The 20566-nt window shown below is 45.6% G+C and overlaps 5 protein-coding genes across 5 annotated transcripts; 2 read left to right on the forward strand and 3 right to left on the reverse strand.

The window, feature by feature from the left end:
* Positions 1–6342: 6342 nt before the first annotated feature.
* Positions 6343–8130, forward strand: H6S33_007869 (uncharacterized protein; the record flags this gene model as incomplete). Its single annotated transcript, XM_044839229.1, has 5 exons — positions 6343–6492; positions 6551–6681; positions 6733–6898; positions 6954–7940; positions 7993–8130. 5 exons carry the CDS (start codon positions 6343–6345, stop codon positions 8128–8130), a joined length of 1572 nt encoding a protein of 523 aa, XP_044688742.1.
* Positions 8131–9772: 1642 nt separating this feature from the next.
* On the reverse strand, positions 9773–11153 carry H6S33_007870 (uncharacterized protein; the record flags this gene model as incomplete). The annotated part of the gene is made up of 6 exons (XM_044839230.1): positions 9773–9989; positions 10048–10165; positions 10221–10444; positions 10497–10539; positions 10598–10634; positions 10692–11153. 6 exons carry the CDS (start codon positions 11151–11153, stop codon positions 9773–9775), a joined length of 1101 nt encoding a protein of 366 aa, XP_044688743.1.
* Positions 11154–13144: 1991 nt separating this feature from the next.
* H6S33_007871 (uncharacterized protein) lies at positions 13145–15514 on the reverse strand (the record flags this gene model as incomplete). The annotated part of the gene is made up of 4 exons (XM_044839231.1): positions 13145–13919; positions 13979–14737; positions 14816–15313; positions 15366–15514. 4 exons carry the CDS (start codon positions 15512–15514, stop codon positions 13145–13147), a joined length of 2181 nt encoding a protein of 726 aa, XP_044688744.1.
* Positions 15515–17905: 2391 nt separating this feature from the next.
* On the forward strand, positions 17906–19105 carry H6S33_007872 (uncharacterized protein; the record flags this gene model as incomplete). The annotated part of the gene is made up of 4 exons (XM_044839232.1): positions 17906–18022; positions 18089–18666; positions 18724–18964; positions 19028–19105. The coding sequence occupies 4 exons, from the start codon at positions 17906–17908 to the stop codon at positions 19103–19105; spliced, it is 1014 nt and encodes a 337-aa protein (XP_044688745.1).
* A 1130-nt stretch (positions 19106–20235) lies between these two features.
* Positions 20236–20448, reverse strand: H6S33_007873 (uncharacterized protein; the record flags this gene model as incomplete). Its single annotated transcript, XM_044839233.1, has 1 exon — positions 20236–20448. One exon carries the CDS (start codon positions 20446–20448, stop codon positions 20236–20238), a length of 213 nt encoding a protein of 70 aa, XP_044688746.1.
* Between the last annotated feature and the right edge of the window lie 118 nt (positions 20449–20566).

Consider the following 20566-nt stretch of genomic DNA (forward strand, 5'->3'; position numbering starts at 1 on the left):
GCAATTGTAAATGTAGTTATAGAGCACCTACCGATCCTAGGTCCAATGGTCCGCCGGTACATAGCAAACATTATCAAGCTTAGAAGCCTCCTTGATACGCTTTCCAAGGATTCTAGTGTCTTTTATTGGGAGCTCCCCGAGTAAGAAATGGTCTCATTATTGAAGTAATGGACAGTGGTTTTCGGAGGCAGTAAAGCAATTAGAACGTTAAGTAGTGAAAAGGAAGTTTTGGAGTCGACTGATAATACTTCATGTAACGCGGGCGAAAGAATGCCTTCTTCCAACATTCATTATCTCTAAAACCGTACTTGCGGTAACGCTTCAAAAGTATCAACATCAAAAGTTTATCATGCAACCCCGGCAGTAAAGGTCCGGCTTTTGCGATAGGCAATCCGTTCATACGTCGCGCACCACTCGCGGAAACCAGAAAGTACCACTGGATCTTTAACATTATACCCGCTCTCACGCACGCAGCAAAGTAATACCAAACCACCCGGTACGGGCCTCAAGCTCCTTGGACAAATTATTAGGGATTACTTCTCCTTCCGATCACGATTCACCGCCGCTCACTCGGTTTTTAAACTCCAAACCTAACCCTGCCGACGCCGGCAGAACCGGACGTGTCACTATCACGAGTTTTGCGCCCGAGATGTAATAGGGTATGTATGCCTCCCCAGTTGCAGCGGAATGTCCTCCGGCATCTGAGTCTAGCTCCGCCGTCCGGCGATCCGTGGCCTGGTAAAGCGAAATAGAAAAAGAAGGTGTTCACTATTCTGCATCTAGCCATTCGGCGCAAAAATACAAAAGCATATCAGAATAGCGAGCCTATCTAGGCTGAGAAGTTTTTTGGATCTTATCTTTGACTTATTGATACGTTTACATAATTTAGTAGTAGGTAAGAAACTAAACATGTGTTGCGGACAGATAAACACCGGCACGTGCACAGTGAGTGACATTTCATGCTCCAGAACTCCCGAATTTCGAATAGCTAGGGGCAGCACACACACCTGTTCCGGATGGCGTCCAGTCGGTTAAGCTTGGCAGGGCCCCAACTTGAAGGTGACACTTGTGGCTTTGCAGATCCGGCGCCGGAGTCAGTGGCGGAGGGCCCCGACGGCGAGATCTGGTCAGAGTTTATCAAGCAGAGCACGTGAAACATCATGGAGAGCCGGGGCAAGAAGTGTAAGTTTCTGTAATTTTAAGCACCGGTCCTCTCTACGCGACTTGCGCCGCACCGGTATTTCCATTTATACAGTAGTTAGCTCCTTTTGGAAAGAAAAGACTCTCAAACCACTTAATCCCATCCTCCAGGTAATAGCCAGAATCATCAAGAAAGACCCTTGGAGGCGTAGCTTTTATTGAGCCATTCTATAACTAATCTAAAGGCATCCATCATCGCCACCCCCAAAGCTTAAACCCACAGAATCATGTCTAGTGCGGGGTTCCCTCGACTTTATGATTAGACAACATGAGCCCAGAGATCTGGCTAAGAAAACAAGTTTCTGTGGAGTGAGTAAGGTAAGGTAGTTGTTCCCCAAACTCTACTCACTGGTACTATCCCCCTGCCATGCCTAATCTGACAGGCAAAACCCCGCATGCGGCACAAGCAAGCATTTATTTTTGTTTAGACACGACCTGTATCCCTTCCCGTCAGTTCCTACTAGGATGCGGGCCTGGCACCATTATACATAATCACGCGTGGATGAGAATATTACGTTAGTAATCGTGCCACTATAGTCGTGGCAACTCATGCTAGCTGTGATTGGGGTGGGGGCCTTTTGATAAGGCTATAGCTTTCATCCTTGTTTGTTAATATTAGAGTAGCTACTTGTAAAGTAGAGAGGTAGATTAAAGCAAATTTTTCTCCAAGTGCGTAGATCAACTTAGAAGAAAGTAGGAGTCGGTCGAAATAGGCACTGGTGCAAAGTACGTAGCAGGCCTATATATCCCTATACCCAACGCATCCGTGGCAAAATTAAAGGTCCTGATATCCAGCGCCTGAAGTAGAATTTAGCAGTAATAAGCCAATCTTAAGGTCGACCGCAAGTAGCCCATAGATTTCCATTACGCAGTTAAACCGAGCCAGCTATGTAGTAGTTAGAGCACCTACCTAGCTAGGAGGTTGCCTGCGTCTACCTCGCGGTCATAACCGATCACCAGTCTTAATAGATATTATGTACGTTGAAACGGCCCCCAACTGGCCCCCAACTGGCCCCCAAATATTTAGCGCTAATCTCCAGGTTTTCCCAAAGAGGCCTAGCGCATGCGCCCCGGATATAATCCCCACTTCCCCAGACGAAGGCCCTTGTGATAGATCGTAAAGATATAGTCTTTAAACCGAAAGAGGGAACGAAGAGGATGATCTTGCTATGGCTACGGCGGTGGTTGGGACAAAGGTCAACTGTGGTTGATGTTAGTCAACGAGCGCTAAACTGGAAGCGACGGAAGGTATCAATGATCGTTTTATTCTTAATCTCTTGCGTAAAGTTAATTAGCGAAATTGACTCTGCAAATGATGCTTGTTCGAAGGACTGACGCGTCTAAGGGGAACTTGAATGTTGATTCGAAGCGAGATCTCCATCTCAAATGGTAATGCATCGGCGGTTCTCCCAGACTCCATGACTGAATAGTAAAAAAAGAATGGCGTGGTGCTGGATTGGCCATCAGTTAAACAAAGATAGTCATTGATCTTGTCGTTGCTCGAATTGAGATGTAACAAAATACCAGCCGGCCGGTCAGTCCCCGCGTCTTTATAAAACACCGCGCAGAATCAAATCCTCGAGTTGAGGCACGGGCACATACGTGTGTGTTTTAATCTTTGCCCCCTGAGATTCGCTTGGTGTGAATGCTTTCCGAGCTTGTATTATAGGATCCTTATTATGCATTTGCCGAGTTTTCCTGGCATCGAGCGTGCGTCCACGTACTTCGATCCCTGTAGACCAGTTGAAGTCATTATTGTATTTTCTGGGCCCATGCTATGCGAGAGTTTGCCTCACTATATAGTAATAGTTTTATATTCTTATGCTATTAATCCAGCATTGTGTGGTGTGGATATGGCGCGGTCTCACTAATTAGTCTCATCTTCCAGTGATTTCCCCACAGATACGTTCTGGCAGAGGTCTTGTCCCGATATTAGAATGTAGAAATATTTGCATCACAAAGGATACAGAGGACTAGTATCCAGGCTTTCCCGTATAGTATAATGGCTAGTCTCCTGGTTGACTGGAGTCGCCGGAAATCACCGGAAATCACTCGCTCTCACAAGGAAATGTAGAAAGGAAATCCCACATGCATATAGAACTTTCATCCCATCCCTTCGTAATCACAACATATTAGGCCCACGACGGCGCCGTGATAGACACAATTTTAAAGAAAAACAGTCTACTCACCTACCTTTTAGAGCAATTTTGCGTGACAAGTGGGTCAATCTTGCACCGCCAGCCGACGTTTGCAGTTAGCCTCTACGATTTGTATGGTGAGCCACCAATCGCCACATGTCGTGAAAACGCACGAAGGGATGTAATCACTACTTCCAAGTCGTTCCTGCAGTCATTGTCTCGGCGCCAACAAAATCCACAAATGCATCCTTCTCATCACAACTTGGCGATTCGGAAAAGCCGCAACTTGGCGAACCCAACGATGAATAGAGAACGTGCGCAAGGTGTCGGATGTCGGATAATCGTGACACAAATCTGCCAACCAGCAAGTGATCAGTAAACCAGGTTTGGGGATCACATCTATTGGCATAACAGTAATGCTCAGTGCGAGCAAGCCGGCCGGCTAACCGAAGATGACTTGCGACAGGAGCAACATCTGGGTATGTCATTGACTTCTATCGAACTTGTTGCTGCCATAGTATTTACTATCATAGTAGCTTAGTTAGTGGTTAACTGTCATATACGTATATATAGGTCAACCCGCTACATAAACGTTCAAACCGTTTCAATTAGTTGCTGAAGGAAGACGCATGCCTACATACCACATAGGGTACTGTTGTTATCATCTGACTCTGTTTTCCTATGGCCGAAACTCCCCTAAATTTCGAGTGTGACTTTAGTAATTGTTGGCTAGCCAGCCCCCACTCTGCACAGCACCACCACAGCTGCGGTGCCTTCCACAACAGTAAAGCAGATAAAGGCTAATCATCGCGTTCTGTGTCACCCGCTAACCATCTTCCGGCAAGCGAAAGCCTCTATTGACTCGCGTCTGAGGTTTGTATGAGATCTCACACACACCCTCCTCAGGCAGGATACCTATGCAGTCTGTGCGTGCGCGACCGTTTTTCTTTCTTGCTTTTTTCTCTTCTTAGCTGCGGCTACCGGCGCTGTAGACATAGCGTACCAAGACTTAATATTTCACTGCGACAGCTCTTTCATCATAGTTGTAGGTGATGTCTGAAGTCTCTCTGCAACAGTCCTCGCTTATATTCTCCATTTCTTCTCCCGCATCCCTGCTCATCCCTGTAACCTGTACGCGAGTGACAGGATCGATGGGACTACCTATATTTCAAAGTTTAGAGTTATCAGTAATACTTATCCGGCATGAGCAGGGTTGGGATTAACCAAACCCAACCAAACTAATGCTGGTTACCGCCATAAATTAGAGTAGAGCCATCCATACCTTATACGTTGAAGTAAAGTTATAGTGGTGCATGCAGCTTGATCGATATCAGCCTGTGTCCTCATTTCACCCGATATCACGGCTGTTGCCCTCTTACTCTAGCACTTGATGAAAGAATCAGGACTCGATCTCGCCGCGGCTACTCGCAGGAATTGTGGTTCGACTGGCCAGACCGGAATTGTATCTCTCGTGAGATGGATGAGAGACTCGTTGAGCCAAGCATTTCAATCTGTATGGCTTTCCTTAGCTTCCGTCAGTCATTACCCCTGGCTACCCTTTGGTTTCTGGCCAGTAAATCCTGCGAGTACCCAGCCCAGTACCTCATTAAAATTCTAGAGTAGGTGAAGAAAAAGAAAGGGTATCCTATGCTTTAGATCGGTCTTAATCGAGTCAAAGCCTGTGAGTGGCGCTCACCTGCAGGAAGTCAAGTGAAAAGTCACTCATGGGGCAGGGAACGTAGAGCTTCTTTGGCGCCTAGAGCAAGGCACTTAATTGATCTGATTGGTATTGACGAATCAACCAGGTCGTTATGCTCCCAGTTACCAAAACTTTGCTGGTGCTAGGTATAGTACGCTTGAATACCTTTCTCACGTGTTGGCTGATTGGGGCGCTAACCTGACTGGTCGACCTTGAGCTGTGCTGGTTGGGCATGAAACTATTCGCATCAGCTCAGTCACAATTACAATGGATGGAATACGAGCAGATATTCAATGATTGCTAACAATACCTGAATCTGATCATCGGGGATACAAAACCTCTGAAACCCAATCACACAATGCCTTCAACATGTAGAAAGTAATAAATAGAGTACCTAGTACCAAATCAAATTCGTGATTATCTTCCCACACCGCCAGGGATGGATGCTGGGCTTTAAGATTATTTGTGCTGGGACAGTCGCATGGTGAAGCTTTCCCCGTTCCAGTACGCTCCTCCGAGCAAACACCAATGTACCGGCCCGCATTGCCGTTTTGGTAACGCGGCTCTAGAAGCTTGTTGTAACGTACTTGCTAAAGAGTCGAATAGCGTAGGTAGTTCGATGTATTGGAATAAAATTCAAGAGCTAATACGCATTTTGAATTAGTCTATTGGAAATTACTGTAATCTTTGCTATTTGAGATATCTAGTGATTGATTAGCTATAAAAGTGACTTTTATAGCTGAGCACAGCGGATATGTATCCGTTCCTTTGGGAAGGTGACAAAAGGGAGGTCACCAGGCAATAGGCCACTCATTCCCAAGCCATCTTTCAATTTTAAACACCATAACCACCCCGCTTTCTCGTTTGTGGTTTGTGGTAAGATGCGGCTAAAAACCTTGATAGTTTTAAAATGCCCCAGATAATACATGATCCTATATGTAGAGTGCGGTATAATACACACCGGCTTCGTTGGAGGGATAGCAAGCATGGGTATGGGGACGTCAATCACACTACCTATCCTGCGGTGTGCCGTTATTTTAGACCATGTTACGTGGGTGTATCGACTGCCTGTCTCTCCGCATGTAGCTCTGGTAGAAACGGGGGCGAATCCAATGTGCTGTGATTATTGGACGGTTTCATGCGTGTGAGTATCCTGGGTAGATGTGAGCGATATTTTCAGAGAGTTTCCACACCCATTCTCTGGGTCCAAAGCAGAGCTGGGTATCCAACCATGTGGTATAAAAGCTTGACCCCCCAAGCAAAATAGCAGGACGTTTTTGCTCGGCCAGAGAGGCAACATTCACCATGGTTTCTGCAAAGGTGAACAACGTTTACGCCATTTGCGCCTTCGCGGCCATTGGTGGTGGACTTTTCGGTTTCGATATCAGTAGTATGTCCGGTGTGCTCGGAACAAATGCATACAAAAACTACTTTGACAATCCTCAGGATACTAGGGTACGTTATCAATATTCCACGAGGAAAAGGTCGAACATGATATTAATATCAATCATAGCAAGGTGGAATTACCTGTGCTATGCCAGCTGGGTCTCTAGTTGGGGCTCTTGCATCGGGTTTCCTAGGTGACAAAGTTGGCCGCAAATGGGCCATCCAGATTGGCGGTATCATCTGGATCATTGGATCAATGTAGGTGATATCGTGGAATTATCTTTGGGAAGGATATTAACGATCGTTTAGTATCCAGGCTGCTTCTCAGAATATTGGCATGCTCGTCGTCGGGCGTGTCATCGCTGGTCTTTGCGTCGGTATCACTTCTTCTCTTGTCCCGGTCTATCAAGCCGAAATCGCTCCCAAGGAGATTCGTGGTCGCATGGTTTCTCTCCAGCAATGGGCTATCACATGGGTGGGTTGATGCTATTGATAACTTATCTTTGGCCGGCATTCTAACAATGATTTAGGGTATCTTAATTCAATATTTTATCCAGTACGGTGCTTCCTTCTATGGTGGCGGCCCCGAGGACCCTCATCAACCTAGCGCGGCTTTCCGTATCCCATGGGGTATCCAGGCTATCCCAGGAGCGCTCCTTGTTGCCGGCCTATTCTTCTTCCCAGAATCTCCGCGTTGGTTGGCCGACAAGGATAGGTGGGAGGATTCACTTCGCGTTCTCGCCGACGTTCACGGAGGTGGTGATCTTAACCATCCAAAGGTGCTCGCTGAATACCAGGAGATTGAAGAAGTCATCCGCTTCGAGCGCGAAGAAGCAATCTCATCATATGCGGAGCTCACCAAGCCCCGTATTCTAAAGCGTGTTGTTCTCGGTATGTCGATTCAGATGTGGTCCCAGCTTTGCGGAATGAACATCATGATGTACTACATCGTATACGTTATGGAGGGAGCCGGTATCAAAGACCCCCTCCTCACGTCATCAATTCAGTACATCATCAACGTCGTCATGACCATTCCTGCAATCATGTGGATGGACCGCTGGGGTCGTCGTCCCACACTTCTCCTTGGATCTTTCGGTATGATGACCTGGTTGTTCATCTCTGGCTCAATCCAGGGTGCCTTCGGGGAGCCCGAGAATGACCCTTCAAAGGCCGTTACCTGGAAAATGGTTGATAAAGAAACTCAGTCTCGTGCTGTTGTTGCATGCTCTTATCTCTTCGTTGCGACATTCGCAATTACGTGGGGTCCTGTCTCATGGACAATGCCTGCAGAAATCTTCCCGAATAAGGTCCGTTCAAAGGCTGTATCTTTGTCAACTGCGTCAAATTGGGCATGGAACTGTGGTCTTGCCTTTGCTGTCCCTCCACTACTTAGGGCTATTAACTGGAAGATGTACATGATCTTTGGCGCCTTCAATGGGTGTGCACTTGTACACATGTTCCTTAGCGCACCAGAGACTAAGGGTAAGACATTGGAAGAGATGGATGATGTCTTTGATGTAAGTTGTAACACTCTTGGCCTTGATAAGCAGAAACTAATGTATTTCGTAGTCCGGTATTCCAGTTTGGCGTCAACAACCCAAAAAAGGCTCTCGACTCGATGCTATCCAGAAGGATATTGAGCAAGGAAACCTTAAGGTCAACATCGGTCACAAAACCGAGGAGGTCACACCTGAGAAGGAGACTTAATTTGGAGGATTTGTGCATGCCATCGTTGCTCCCATTTGTCTGCAGGCCTGTTTCTTTTTGTAATTACCGCGGTGAACTGTAATGAACGGAAATGAATATGAGATATATCACCCTGATCGATCAGCTTAACGATAAACATATATTCACTCAAAATTAAAATCTTGAGTTATAAAGAGAGATAACTGCGCTTCTTGGACCTTGATTGATGATATATATATGGCGCCAAGAAATTCCTAGATTTTATCCGCAAAAATTACAGCATGATAGTGATACTGGTTAAGTAATAAGTAGATTCACAAAGGAAAATATATCCGAGCGCAACTTTAAAGGTGATGAGGTCCAGATGTTGACACTATCTTGAAACGGAAATTTTAGCGGTATTCTTAAGGACAAATTAGCCTCCCAATCAAGCTTTTCAATACCTATACTTAATTATGAGTACTGCACATGTATATAATACGTAGAGTACACTACGCATACCTGGGCACGCGCTGTGTTCAGCGCGCTGTACTGAGGAACTATTACCTAGCGTTCTGATAAGTTATTATGTACATACATATACCTAACAAGGCTAGTGCCGATACACAGCGTCTTACTAATATCATATTAAATCACTCGATTTGCAATCTCTAAATTTCCCCTTGTTGTTGTTGTTGGTAATTCATTTATTTTATGTAAATTTCCCCTCAATGCCGTTGGATCATATGAGCTTGAGCTGTTTGCGGGGATTTTATTGATTGAACAGGCGGGTGTTAAAATCAGGCAATTCCCAGGCAGCAGGAATTAAACAAAAAAAGAAAAGAAAAAGGTACGACAGCATAAACCTTAACAGAACCAGATAGTACAATACCATGCATCTCGGAAAGATTCATCTCTTTCATTTGCTACAATATGAACATAAGTTAGTGGGTCACACTTATTACGTCCTACCAAATGTCACACAAATTCATTTAGTATGTTGCCGAATCATATGTCCATCCTACGTGTCTTCCATTATTCTCAACCTGCTATCGAGGATTCCCTTGAATCAATGATCTCATTCACGTATCATGACCCCCCGTACAGATAGGAGGTGTTGATATTAGTTGTCTGTGTGCTAGACACTCGCCTAAAGTTTCCTTGAGTCGTTGCCTGAATCGTCACCCAGAAAGCTTGGTTCGTTTCTCTTACTCTATTTTACAGAATAAGCTCATTTTTTTCTTACGGGGACTAGACTGTGATGTGGTTGGCTGTGGGTAACCAATATGATAGGCCGCCATCTTGGTATGTAGCTTAGACAAAGCCCCTCTTGACAGGTCACCTGCACCTGGATATCATGCTTAGAGAACTGTACGTACTCATTTATTCAATAACAAGTACAGACCCTGAACCTCTCATTCACCATTGATTGAATAAGAACTCATACTCGAAGACACCTATCTGTTTCAGGTACCGTTATTTCTGGGAATAAGCCCATGGGCTTAAAGCAAAGTGGTGGGAGGAAAGTCAAGGAAAACTGGTGGTGTATGCATATTCCCGTGACTTAAGCCAATCAGCAAGCATTTTTCTACCGCTACTTTGCTTTAAGCCCATGGGCTTATTTCCCAGAAATAACGGTACACATTAAAACCCGAGAATATACCAGATATACCCCAATCTATTATCAGAACTTCTGTCCACCAAATCTCGGCAGCCCCAACGCCTCCCTTCTACTTTTCGACCCCGGTACCAAAGTCGGCTTCTCCCCCAAGCTAACGACTCTATCCCCCGCTCTAATCCCACCCAACTCAAGATAATCGTCAGTAGCAGTGTGAAAAACACTTCTATTATCCCAGATTGCTACGTCGGCAGCGCCATCTTGATAATGGCCCCATTTGAATCTTGAAACCTCAGTAATTTGGTCGCAAGAAGGGGCAGTAGAATAAATTATAAACTCACCGAACCTGCAGATCATGATTCTCACTGATATGTCCGAAAATATAATCCAATACGTTGTCCGACTCGTCTTTAGTAAGTTCATTGATCCTTTTAGTGAAGCCCTTATTGACAAATAAACCTGACATCCGTTAGTGCTCCTATCGCCCTACACTCTTGATTTAAAAGATACACACCTTTCCACCCAGTAACAGGATTAGTCCTTATAACCGGGTGCACAGCTGTTAGGTCTGTCCCCTGGTTCTCTGGAGCACCACGGCTCTCGCGGATCTTATATCCGGTACGAGCTGCTGCTTCGTTGAATCGAGTGGCGTTGTGAGTTGCGGTCAGGCCCTCGAGGAATCGTTGATAGGCAGGGGAGAGACGATCATAGGCTTCATATGCGGAAGCCCAAAGTGTGCTAAGGGGAAAATTCAGTAATTGGCCACGTTTGAAGAAGTGTCGAAACTCACTCTCCGCCCGTTTCAGGCAGTGTGTGGACCTTCAAAATTGCATCTACCCATCCATTAACTTCCGTTAATCTGCAGTACTAAAATTGAAACCGGGGACTTACAATCACTAGGGATCTTCTCAAAAGTGATATCCGCATGCTACACAATGCCACTCATCAGCAATTTTCGCAAGCCAATGTTAATGGAAATACATACCCATCCATTACTCGCTCTCGCACTCCTTTCCTCGCTTTCTCCACTCGCAACTACCTTCTTACCCTCAGAGCTAATAACCGACACTCTGTCGCCCAACTCCGAGAATTCTTTGGTAAGCGGGTGTACATGCAGCCCACTTGTATCTGGCTTCCCACTCAACTCGCCAAGGCGCACTGCAAGCTCTGTTTGCTGCTCAATTGTGATCACTTGCGAGCGGAAGAACACAACGCCGCGTTGGGATATCAAGATCGCGAGATCACGGATGAAAGCATCGGAGGCAAGTAAGGATGTCAGTTGTACTGAGGAGGGAAACTCGGTCCCGATTACTGGTGTGGACGATATGTGCGGGAAGGAGTCAAGAGAGTTTGTAGAGAGTGGGGGCGTAAGGTTCTTGTTCTGGAGATGTGGGGTGAGGTGAAGGGTAGAGGGCGGAAGAGTGGTAGTAGTGGTAGTCGCTGACATTTTATAGCTTTACTTGGAAGATCGCAGTGAATTGGGGTTGCCATATAGCTTTGGTAAAAAGGTCCTTTATATATGATGGAAATATATAGGTAGCGGTCTTGTAGTGAGTCTTCGAGTGATATTGAGCGCTTCTTGCGTGATTGGACCAGGAATCAAGCAAGCAAGTATCGATATCGGAGTTCGGTAGTGTCTATTAATTGCATGTGCAGGTGGTGTCAATGGCATATCTGCAAGGGACTGCTGTCTACGTCGAACATATTGGTTCTGGTTGAATTTTGACCATGAGATGCTCCCGGCCAATCGGGGAGGCTTAAAACTGAGAAAACCACGTTTATTCCAACCCAAACGCTTAAACAGTTACTATTTTTCTGTGAACAATTGATGTTCATGAAGTGTTTAGTTTGAGATTACTGACGCAATCTAATAAATCGATCACGAAATCTATAAACCTATGATGTGATTATATCCCGGTCCTTAATATACTCGTCTACAGATAAGAACGACCGAGGACCCTGGGTGTATTGATCTTCAATCAGCGTGCTCGGTACTAGGAAGCATGAATGGATACCTTGCTGCTTAGGTAACATTTTTAGGTTACTACATGTAGTCTATAATTGCTCACAGGTGAAGTCAGCAACACTTCAGTTCTTTCATACTACAACGACTCATAATCTACGGCGCTTATATTGTAAGTAGAGGAACTTTTCAACGGATCAGGTTAACCCGTGATAAGCTCAGGTTCTTCAATCATGGAACATCACTCGTTTATCATCAGAGAATCGAGAGATATAGTGTAGTTCAACCCACGATATACGGTCCCGGCCTTTTACACAAAAAAAAAATCCATTATCATGACGACATGAAGATTATCTAATCGAAAGCGTCCGACTGGAATCCATAGCCACCTTAACTAAACTTTTAGTGGATAACTATGAGAGCACATGGCCCGAGTCGGGAAGAGATTGTCAAAAATCGATTTATCGCCCAGACACAAAATCGAAAATTGATAAAGACCTCAAATGGAATAATGCCTCATGACAAAAAGAAACACCATGGTCGGTCAAGCTGAAGGATCAGAACCATTCTGTATGTTGTCACACCTATACTCAGAAAACGAAATATACCGATGGCGACAACCCCAGCTGCAGCCGTACATGGATACTCGTTTTTAGGACCCATGAATGTATTCCGGAGCCTAGATTGCACCGGGGAACTCCACAGTAACTAATCTTGGGACATTCCGCCCCTTCCTATGTATATAAAAGGCTGGTGAGCACTCAATGATCACCCGTGTTACACATGTCCCTTTCATTTGAACTTCTTTTGCCATGCAGAAAGCCGAGTAGTATCATCTTCGGCTGGTAGGAATCTTATCGTGTTAAGGCAACCGACCTTGTGAATTATCCAGATCGACTTAATTAAGGCCCTCTCAATATAGAACACAACGGTTCGTAGCCACCAACACATTGGTGGAACGTACTTTCCTTTTCTATGACAATATTTTGCCAATTTTCAAAGACCTCCTCACTCTATCCTCATAATAAGTGCATGCGTGTATTAAGGTTAATCATGGATCATCACTCGTCTCCATCAAGAACAGGGTTTGTTTCAACCACCAAGCGATATACTTATGCGGGCCGGTTTTCTTTATACAAATCTTTCTAACTATACGTAATTTTAGTTGCTTTTCCTCATTTCTCAAAGGCTACCACAAGAAGCCGTGGGAACCCCATGTGGTAGGGTTGTAGATATCTCACCTTTTTCCCTACCTATTTATTTGCTCTTTCATTAGTTACAAGACATCTATGTATGTACTACATGTATATAGGTATTGAAACAAAGGGCTGTGACCCAATATGCACCTCAGAGCCCAAAATCCAACACGTTAGTAATTTCATAAATTCGATACAGGAATGGGTATAAAAAACCAAGCAAACCAACTCCATTTCCCAAAACATGTAAATAATATCATCTTCAAGCCAACTGCGCTCTCACTTCTCCCCCGCATACCACGCCCCCGCAACCGGCTTCCCAACCTCCGCCCCACTGAACGCACAATGCCCCACTCCGCCATTAATCTCAGTGACACCCCACATCACCGGCATCTCCGCCACAGCCCATTCCTGCGTATGACACGCCGCACTGATTGCCGCACTGCAACTCCCCGCTAGCGGCATATGTCCCGAATACCGCCGCAACCCCATCGCCGACACTGTCAGCAGCATTAGAAGCCCCAGGATCACTGCGAAGAGAATCGCAATCGGAGAGTATCCGGTAGTTGTTATCGAGTAATTTGTCAACGTCCCACCTTTGAACTCGAGGATCCGCGCAAGGAAGATGCTCTGCGAGATGAACCAGTGCATCACAAGAGACCCAATCATGAGTGGGATGCTATACCGGTAGGGCAGATGCAGGAAGTAGGTGCTCCTCTGCTCCCCCTTGGGGGTAGTTGTGCGGAGTGGGCGCCGGTCTGTAGCGAAACGCTCCCACTCAGAGGCTAGGAGCATGCAGGTGAAGAGTGAGTTGTAGAGGAGATACAGGAATGAGAAGATAACCTGGGGCAAGTTGGAAAGAAGAACAGCTGAGACGAGAGCACGGTAGCTGGTGCTAGAGGCATTGGTGGGAGTTGCGGCTAGAGCGAGGGTGTTGACAGCGCCAAAACCCAGTTTCCACATGGAGGCGGGAGTACGGGAGACACCATACTCGTTCCAGTTGGCGATACCGATAAAGAGGAAGCCGAGTACGGTGACGATACCAACTAAGGCACTGGGAATAATATTAGAGGTTGTGAAGATTAGATATTGAGAACCCTTAGAAAAACTTACAGTCCTAAACATAGAACCCACTGCCAAATACTGGCAGCCCGAAACCAAGCCTTCCTTTGAGGCGTCCAAATACGTGCCTGCATCGGCCTACTCAAACCTTGAGCCATTACTGGTCCCCAAACACCATCTTTGATATCCTTTTTACTTGCTGTACACATGCCAGATGTCGTTGAATCTTTCTTATTCAAAAACGATTCTATAGCATCCCCAATTGTAACCAATGTATCATCCAAATTCCTCGAGAGAAACACTGCCAACAGCATGCAGATGCATTTGATAGCATTACACACAATAACTATAGTCATTATCTGGAGACTATAACCCAGGCTACAGTTTTCTTCCATGTATTCACTCAGACAATACTGAACATTACCCCCATTCATTTTCCAGTTATCGATTCGAGCGATCGCGTCGTCAATATTGCAGCTGAGTGTTGTAACGCCGGTGCTGTCACATAGCCAATCGAAGGGCTGGCGTCCGGTATTTGTGCCAGCTTCCTGAAAGCCATGACTGCCGGTGAATTTTGCACCTGCACTTCCGTCGGTCACGATGATGACGTCTCGGCGATCCGAGATTATTTGTTTCCCGTAGGCTTTCATGCAGACTAGTTTGTCGGTGTGGTTAAAAGTGCGGGGGTCGGTGAAATAATAGAGATCGCTGTTTGTAGTGTTTGAGAGATATTTGTCCAGGGCACCCTCGGAGACGGTCGTGGTGCTGTAGGAATTCGTTTCCAGCGTTGTAAAGACGGCAGAATTGTAACTATTGTTTAGGGATATCATGTTAGCACCATTCCGGCAAGCACCGGGAATCGCCGAACGAAACAAGATATCCACTCACAGGAAATGCAATGGCACAGAACTAAACATCAGAAATAACCAGAGCAGAAATCTAGTCCAGCTAATCTTTCCCAAGTTCCTTAAGCTTGAAACCCCAATATCTAACCACCTCCGTCTCGCGTGAGCTCTATCCACCTCCTTCCTCGTGGGTGCGCTCAAGGTCTGCGACGTATAATTACTTGCACTCAGCAACGCCGTACTCAAGGCGTTGATAGCCAAATGGATCCACAAACTCGACCTCTTAATTTTCGCACATCCACCTTGCTGCAATACTCCCAAACCGCCCACATTTCTATACTTATTATTCGCCCACAACGTCACCGAGAGGTTAATGAGAAACACCACGAATGTTGCGATTGCGGCATATGTCACCCCACTTCTCCAGCCCCCGGAAAAGAAACCATGAGACTTGGCCTCTGGTTCTGGGGGTGGTGTAGGTGGCGGTGGAGGAATCGAATTGCGGTGATGGGGCGGCGGCGGGTTGTAGTAGCCTGGTGGGCTGCGCGATGTTAGTATACGATGTTACTGACCAATTTCTGGATTCTGCTCACCCTAAATGCGGATCATATTTTTCGCCTTGCCCCGGTGGTAGTTGCTGTAATGGTATGGGCTGATACGCTATATTCTGAGAGTTTGATAATCCCAAGCCCCATAGAGGGGGGGGCCTATGCTGCTCGCTGGAGTATTGCATAGTATGCATTGTGGAGGTTAGTTTTTCGCCAGATGGAATGGAAAATATCCAGAGGAATCCTGTTCCTTAAGAAGGGCTGTGTCTCTACTCGGTTTAATATCCGAGAAGGCTCAGCGGTTGCGGTGGGGCACAGCTACATACATGGAATTTGTGGCTGGGTGTCATTCGTGATGCTGTCCATTGTAGTACAAGCGGTTTGTCGGCATCCGAAAGGTGGTACAGGTGTGCCGATTAGGTTGCGGACCATGGGACTATGTGTCATGACCAGTTATGAATTGTATTTTCCTCAATATTTCCATCTCCGTTCTGAATTCCCCATAATTCGGCCATATTCCTAATACAGAGGTCAACTTTCATACGGCAGAATTATGGCAGAATTATGAACCTCGGAACCAGATTCATGCTACTCGTGCCACATCCGACAATTTGGTGAGCACGCTGGTGAAGTACTAGTACATACTTTTTTTTTTATATGTAGGTACTTGTACATGTATGTACCTCTGGTCGTCTCTGTGACATGAGGTGTAGATTCGAGATCTCGAGAAAGACGTTTTTTACTCCTTGCCAAGGACCCTGAACTAGTGTAGTGCTAGTGATCTTAACAGCCGAGATTCTGGTTGACACGCAACCCCAACTGAAGAACAGCATATTTTTATCTGAGATCCTATTAGTATTGGTACTTTAATGAAATCGAGTGATAAGGGAAAACCCAGAGCTACGGTAGCCGGAAGAAGAATGAAGCGAATTTTATACATTACCATATTAGTCCGCATGGCCTCCAACGTCAACCCGACTACACTAGCCAGACTCCAAGACCGCAAGGAAGCTCGACGATACTATAGTGCTCACAAAGCCTTTTTGGGGGCTCATTGAACCAGAAGGGTAAGAACATCTATTTAGAAGAAGAGCTCTGAAAATAGGAGTATCATAGACAAAAGTGTCAGTATTAGAAGGTAGTCCGTATGGTTTGGGGGTACATACGTACATACTGTATTAACATGGTATTGTTGAACATCATCGGTAATATTAGCGGCTATACCAATTCATCCTTAGTATGCCGGCTGTTGATGTTGATTCTCCTAAAGATATGATAGCGACGCCGAGCCTTTAGAAAGAAACACGAGGGAACTGTATTTCGTCCGAACCATCACTCAGAGTATGTAGTCTATGGATCGACTCAAAGAAGCTTTTGCCCCATCATATTTATCAGTCCCCGAGTGGACCATAAGTCAATACATAATAGTAATATTTGACGATCACAGGTCCTCAAATACCTGTCTTGTCCAGATTTCCCACTCTTTCTAGAATCAAGATTACCATCATCGAATGCCACGGGCAGATAAGCAGTCGCGTGCTAAAACACTCGCAGCCTTAACGCTGAAATCCAATCATCATCATGTAGCGACGGGTCCGGGTGTATGACTACAATACCTATCTAACCAAACCCGTTATCGCCCAGACATGCATCATACACTATCGTTTTTGCTTTTCTTATTTTGTTATCTAAATCACAAACGACTTGTTTGTGTCCTATGATGAGGCTGCTGAATGTGATCCGGTATAAAACCTTGGTCAGAACCTGATGAAGAGAATCCCGAATATTAGATAGATATATATCTCTATTCAGTATCCCAGACCCGGTGCAAATCCTTCCCTCGGCGCCACGGAATTAAGCGAATGAAACCCTGCTGCTGATTAAACCCCCAAAACCTCCCCCGATCTTGATGTGTTAAGACAACCAGGTTTTCTTCAGTGGGGAGTTGAACTCACGATTGTCTCAGCCCAGTTTATGCCAACTATGATTCCGTCCGTCTATAGTCTACATACTTTCCTTATGACAAATGCTCCGGGAATAAGATTGTAAGATGCAATCTACAACTGAAACCAATCGTATAAAAGTGCATATAATCTCGCGTGTTACGGGAAAAAGAATGCACAACAGCCCGCGGGGATTATCTTGATATCCCTGAATACGCACCAGTAGCGGCGGGCAGTGTGTCATCAGAGGTTATTCCGAGTGCGTTTTCATGAATCTCGGTCGTTAGACATTTATCAAGGTAGGAAAGGACTGAGTAATCTGAGTAAAGCGAAGATCAGTAATCGAGATCAACCATATCTCACCTGTTCTCGAGCAATTGATTGTCCCGATTGTTAAGAATCGGTGCTCTCGCATACCGAGTGACACCCCGTGAAACACCCATCCAATCCCACCCACCGGATTGCATCAGTCCGCATGTGCAGATCGGGGAAACGGCAAGTCCCGCGGCTCAAACAGCTTTTCCCCGCAAGATGTGCCCCGCTCTATATTATATCTATTCTCCCAAATCCCATTTCTTTTTCTCTATCATCGCTTGATAATTTTTCTTCTTATTATTCTTAAGTGTTAATTTTTGGACAGTCATGGCGACTCAAACCCTCTTGGATTATCTTCGCACAAGATCCTTTGTAGATTGCGACACTCTCGATATATCGATAGGGAAAGACCTTGGCCCATTCGTAGACTGCACGTCTAACCAGGTAAACTAATTTCACAGCTCCCATTTAATTCCACCGCTCAATGGCAAGAGCTAAGGGAAACCATAGGCAATCTCATATTTTGAGATTCAGAAGCCTGAAAATGCCCACATAATTACCGAATCCGCCCAACTCGCTTCAACCCTCATCAAGCAATCTCCCTACGTGGGTGCTCTCACCGCCCCCGAACTGACCGCCGAAATCATCGGTACCAAGCTCTCTCTCCGGTACCTCGCCTACACTACCTCCCGCGTTCATATTCAGGCAAACCCGAAGTACGCCTACTCAACCACTGACACCATTGCAAACGCCCGTCGGTATATAGCGCTGGTGCAGCATCTTGCCCCGGGAACTCCTCAGGATCGGATCTGCATTAAGATTCCAACTACATATGCCGGATTGAAAGCATGTGAGGTGCTGGAAAAGGAAGGAATTAGGACTTTGGCGACAACCTTGTTCACCATGGTACAGGCGGCTGCTTCGGGTGCAGTGGGATGCTCCTATATAGCGCCATATGTGAATGCATTAAAAGTGCATTTCACGCCCGGATTCGAAGACCATACAAAGGCCAAGGGATTGAAGCTGTGTGTAGTCTCACAGAAGTTTTTCCAACAACAGGGATATTCGACACAGGTCTTACCTGCTAGGTCTTTCCTCCTTTAATTAAGGGCAGTGTTAGTCGTGTGCTGATAAATGATGGCTAGTTTGACATCTGTCTCGGAAATATTGCAGTTGGCTGGAGCACATCATATCACGGTACCGCCGACGCTTCTGAAGGCCCTGGCAGCCGAACCGTATAATGCAGCGAGCTTTATAAACACTAGTTTATATGATGTTTTGACCGATGTATCAGTACCCGATGTAAAGGATTATGCGAATGCGCTAGACGACGAGGAGAAGTTTACCAGATTAGTTGAGGCCGATGATGATGGAAAATTGAAGCAGGTTTGTGAATCGATTGACTTTAGAATCAATAGGGTGTTTTATGTTAATTACCTGGTTGTGCAGGCAATTGATATCTTTTCGCAGATGCAGCAAGGATTGCTTGAGTTGTCCGAAGCAGCATTGAAGGATGTAGCCGCCTAGTTCGATACCGATTTGTGGAGTTGGCGTTTTCGGGAATGCTCGTCGTCGTTGAAATTTTGATTATTTATTTTACCTGAAAGTAGTATTCATATTAAGGACGGTAAATACTGTCCTCATTTCGTCTACTTTTTTCTGGTGGTGTATTGGATCTATTAGACCATTTATAGATATACCAGTATTGCTGTACATGTGCTTCCTATCTTTCGTACATCAGAAAATTTTGTTCTGTTCAATGAAAGTGAAGCTCTTCCCTTCTAGATAGCCATTGTCGTTTGGCACTTTAATGTGATTTAAATATTGCATTTAACCATGACATTTTCTAGCGCACCACTCAGCTAAAGGCCATCTTAATTTAAGTAATGTTGTAGTTCGCGTTCATAGATATCCCAATCACAGAAGCGTAGAGCCGAATATGAAGTTGATTCGAATCCGGTAGACTCCGGATAGAGTGGGTTGGTGACCAGCCGAATCCTGAAAGTAGATGGTTGTGGTGAATCGATCGAGGAGGCGGGTGCTGGACGCGGGGAATTTGAGCTTGGGAGTTAGGAAAGTGGTTATGTAAGTTACTGTGCTGACGCGTGGACGGTTTGGCTGTGCGGAGCTACATATGTAACTTTGAGAGAGTTGATAACACGGAGCGCGACATGTATGGATTTTGACCTAGGTATGTGAACTCCATTCACACGCGATGCGGATCACTCGGATATCGAGCCTCAGATAAAAGTTTCATTTTCTTGCTTAACTGTTTAATAAAGTAACGAGTGATAAGCCATGATCGTCAACCCAAATTCAGTCTCCACGCACATTAATTCCACTTAAGCCACCAACAAATCATAAAATCCCATACAAAGAAGATCACAAAGAGCTCCACCCTAAAAACCATCAGTCTCATAAGGTCATATAGAAGAAAGAGAGTTCCTCCACCTATCCCTCATCGAGCAATGGCCATTCGGCAGTCAAGCCCGGGTGTCCCCGGCCTAACCGGCGACACCGTGCCACAATTCCCAGCGCACACTCTTTTCTCAGGAGCGTAACGCTGGTTTCTTCGGGGTTGCCATACTTTGGTTGGTGTAAGTGGTTTTTGCCCGCTTTAACTAGATTATCTTATCGGTTTGGGTCCTTTTGCGCCTCTATTGGATTCTGAATTCCCCGCCAAAGTTGCCCTGGGTGGTGCTCTTGGGAGCTGACTTTTGCTTCTGCTCGGCGGTGCTACCAGATTTCTTGAAGAGAGATTTGAGAACCGAGGAGATAGATGAGCTGGACGAGGAGGTTGACGGTTCGGAGATGAGAGGTTTGGAGGTGGAAGAGGTGTCAGTGGATGGGCGAGGGCTAGTAGAAGACATTTTTGATGTTCTTTTGAGCGTATCGGCTTGAATTGATTTGAGTTTGTGAGTGGACTTGAATGTTTTGCGGTTTGGTAATTGTGGTGAGATGTGGTTTGATTTGAGTATTTTGTTTGCT

Source organism: Morchella sextelata (genome assembly GCF_020137385.1).
Source record: "Morchella sextelata strain SCLS chromosome Unknown scls_24, whole genome shotgun sequence".
NCBI classification, from domain to species: domain Eukaryota; kingdom Fungi; phylum Ascomycota; class Pezizomycetes; order Pezizales; family Morchellaceae; genus Morchella; species Morchella sextelata.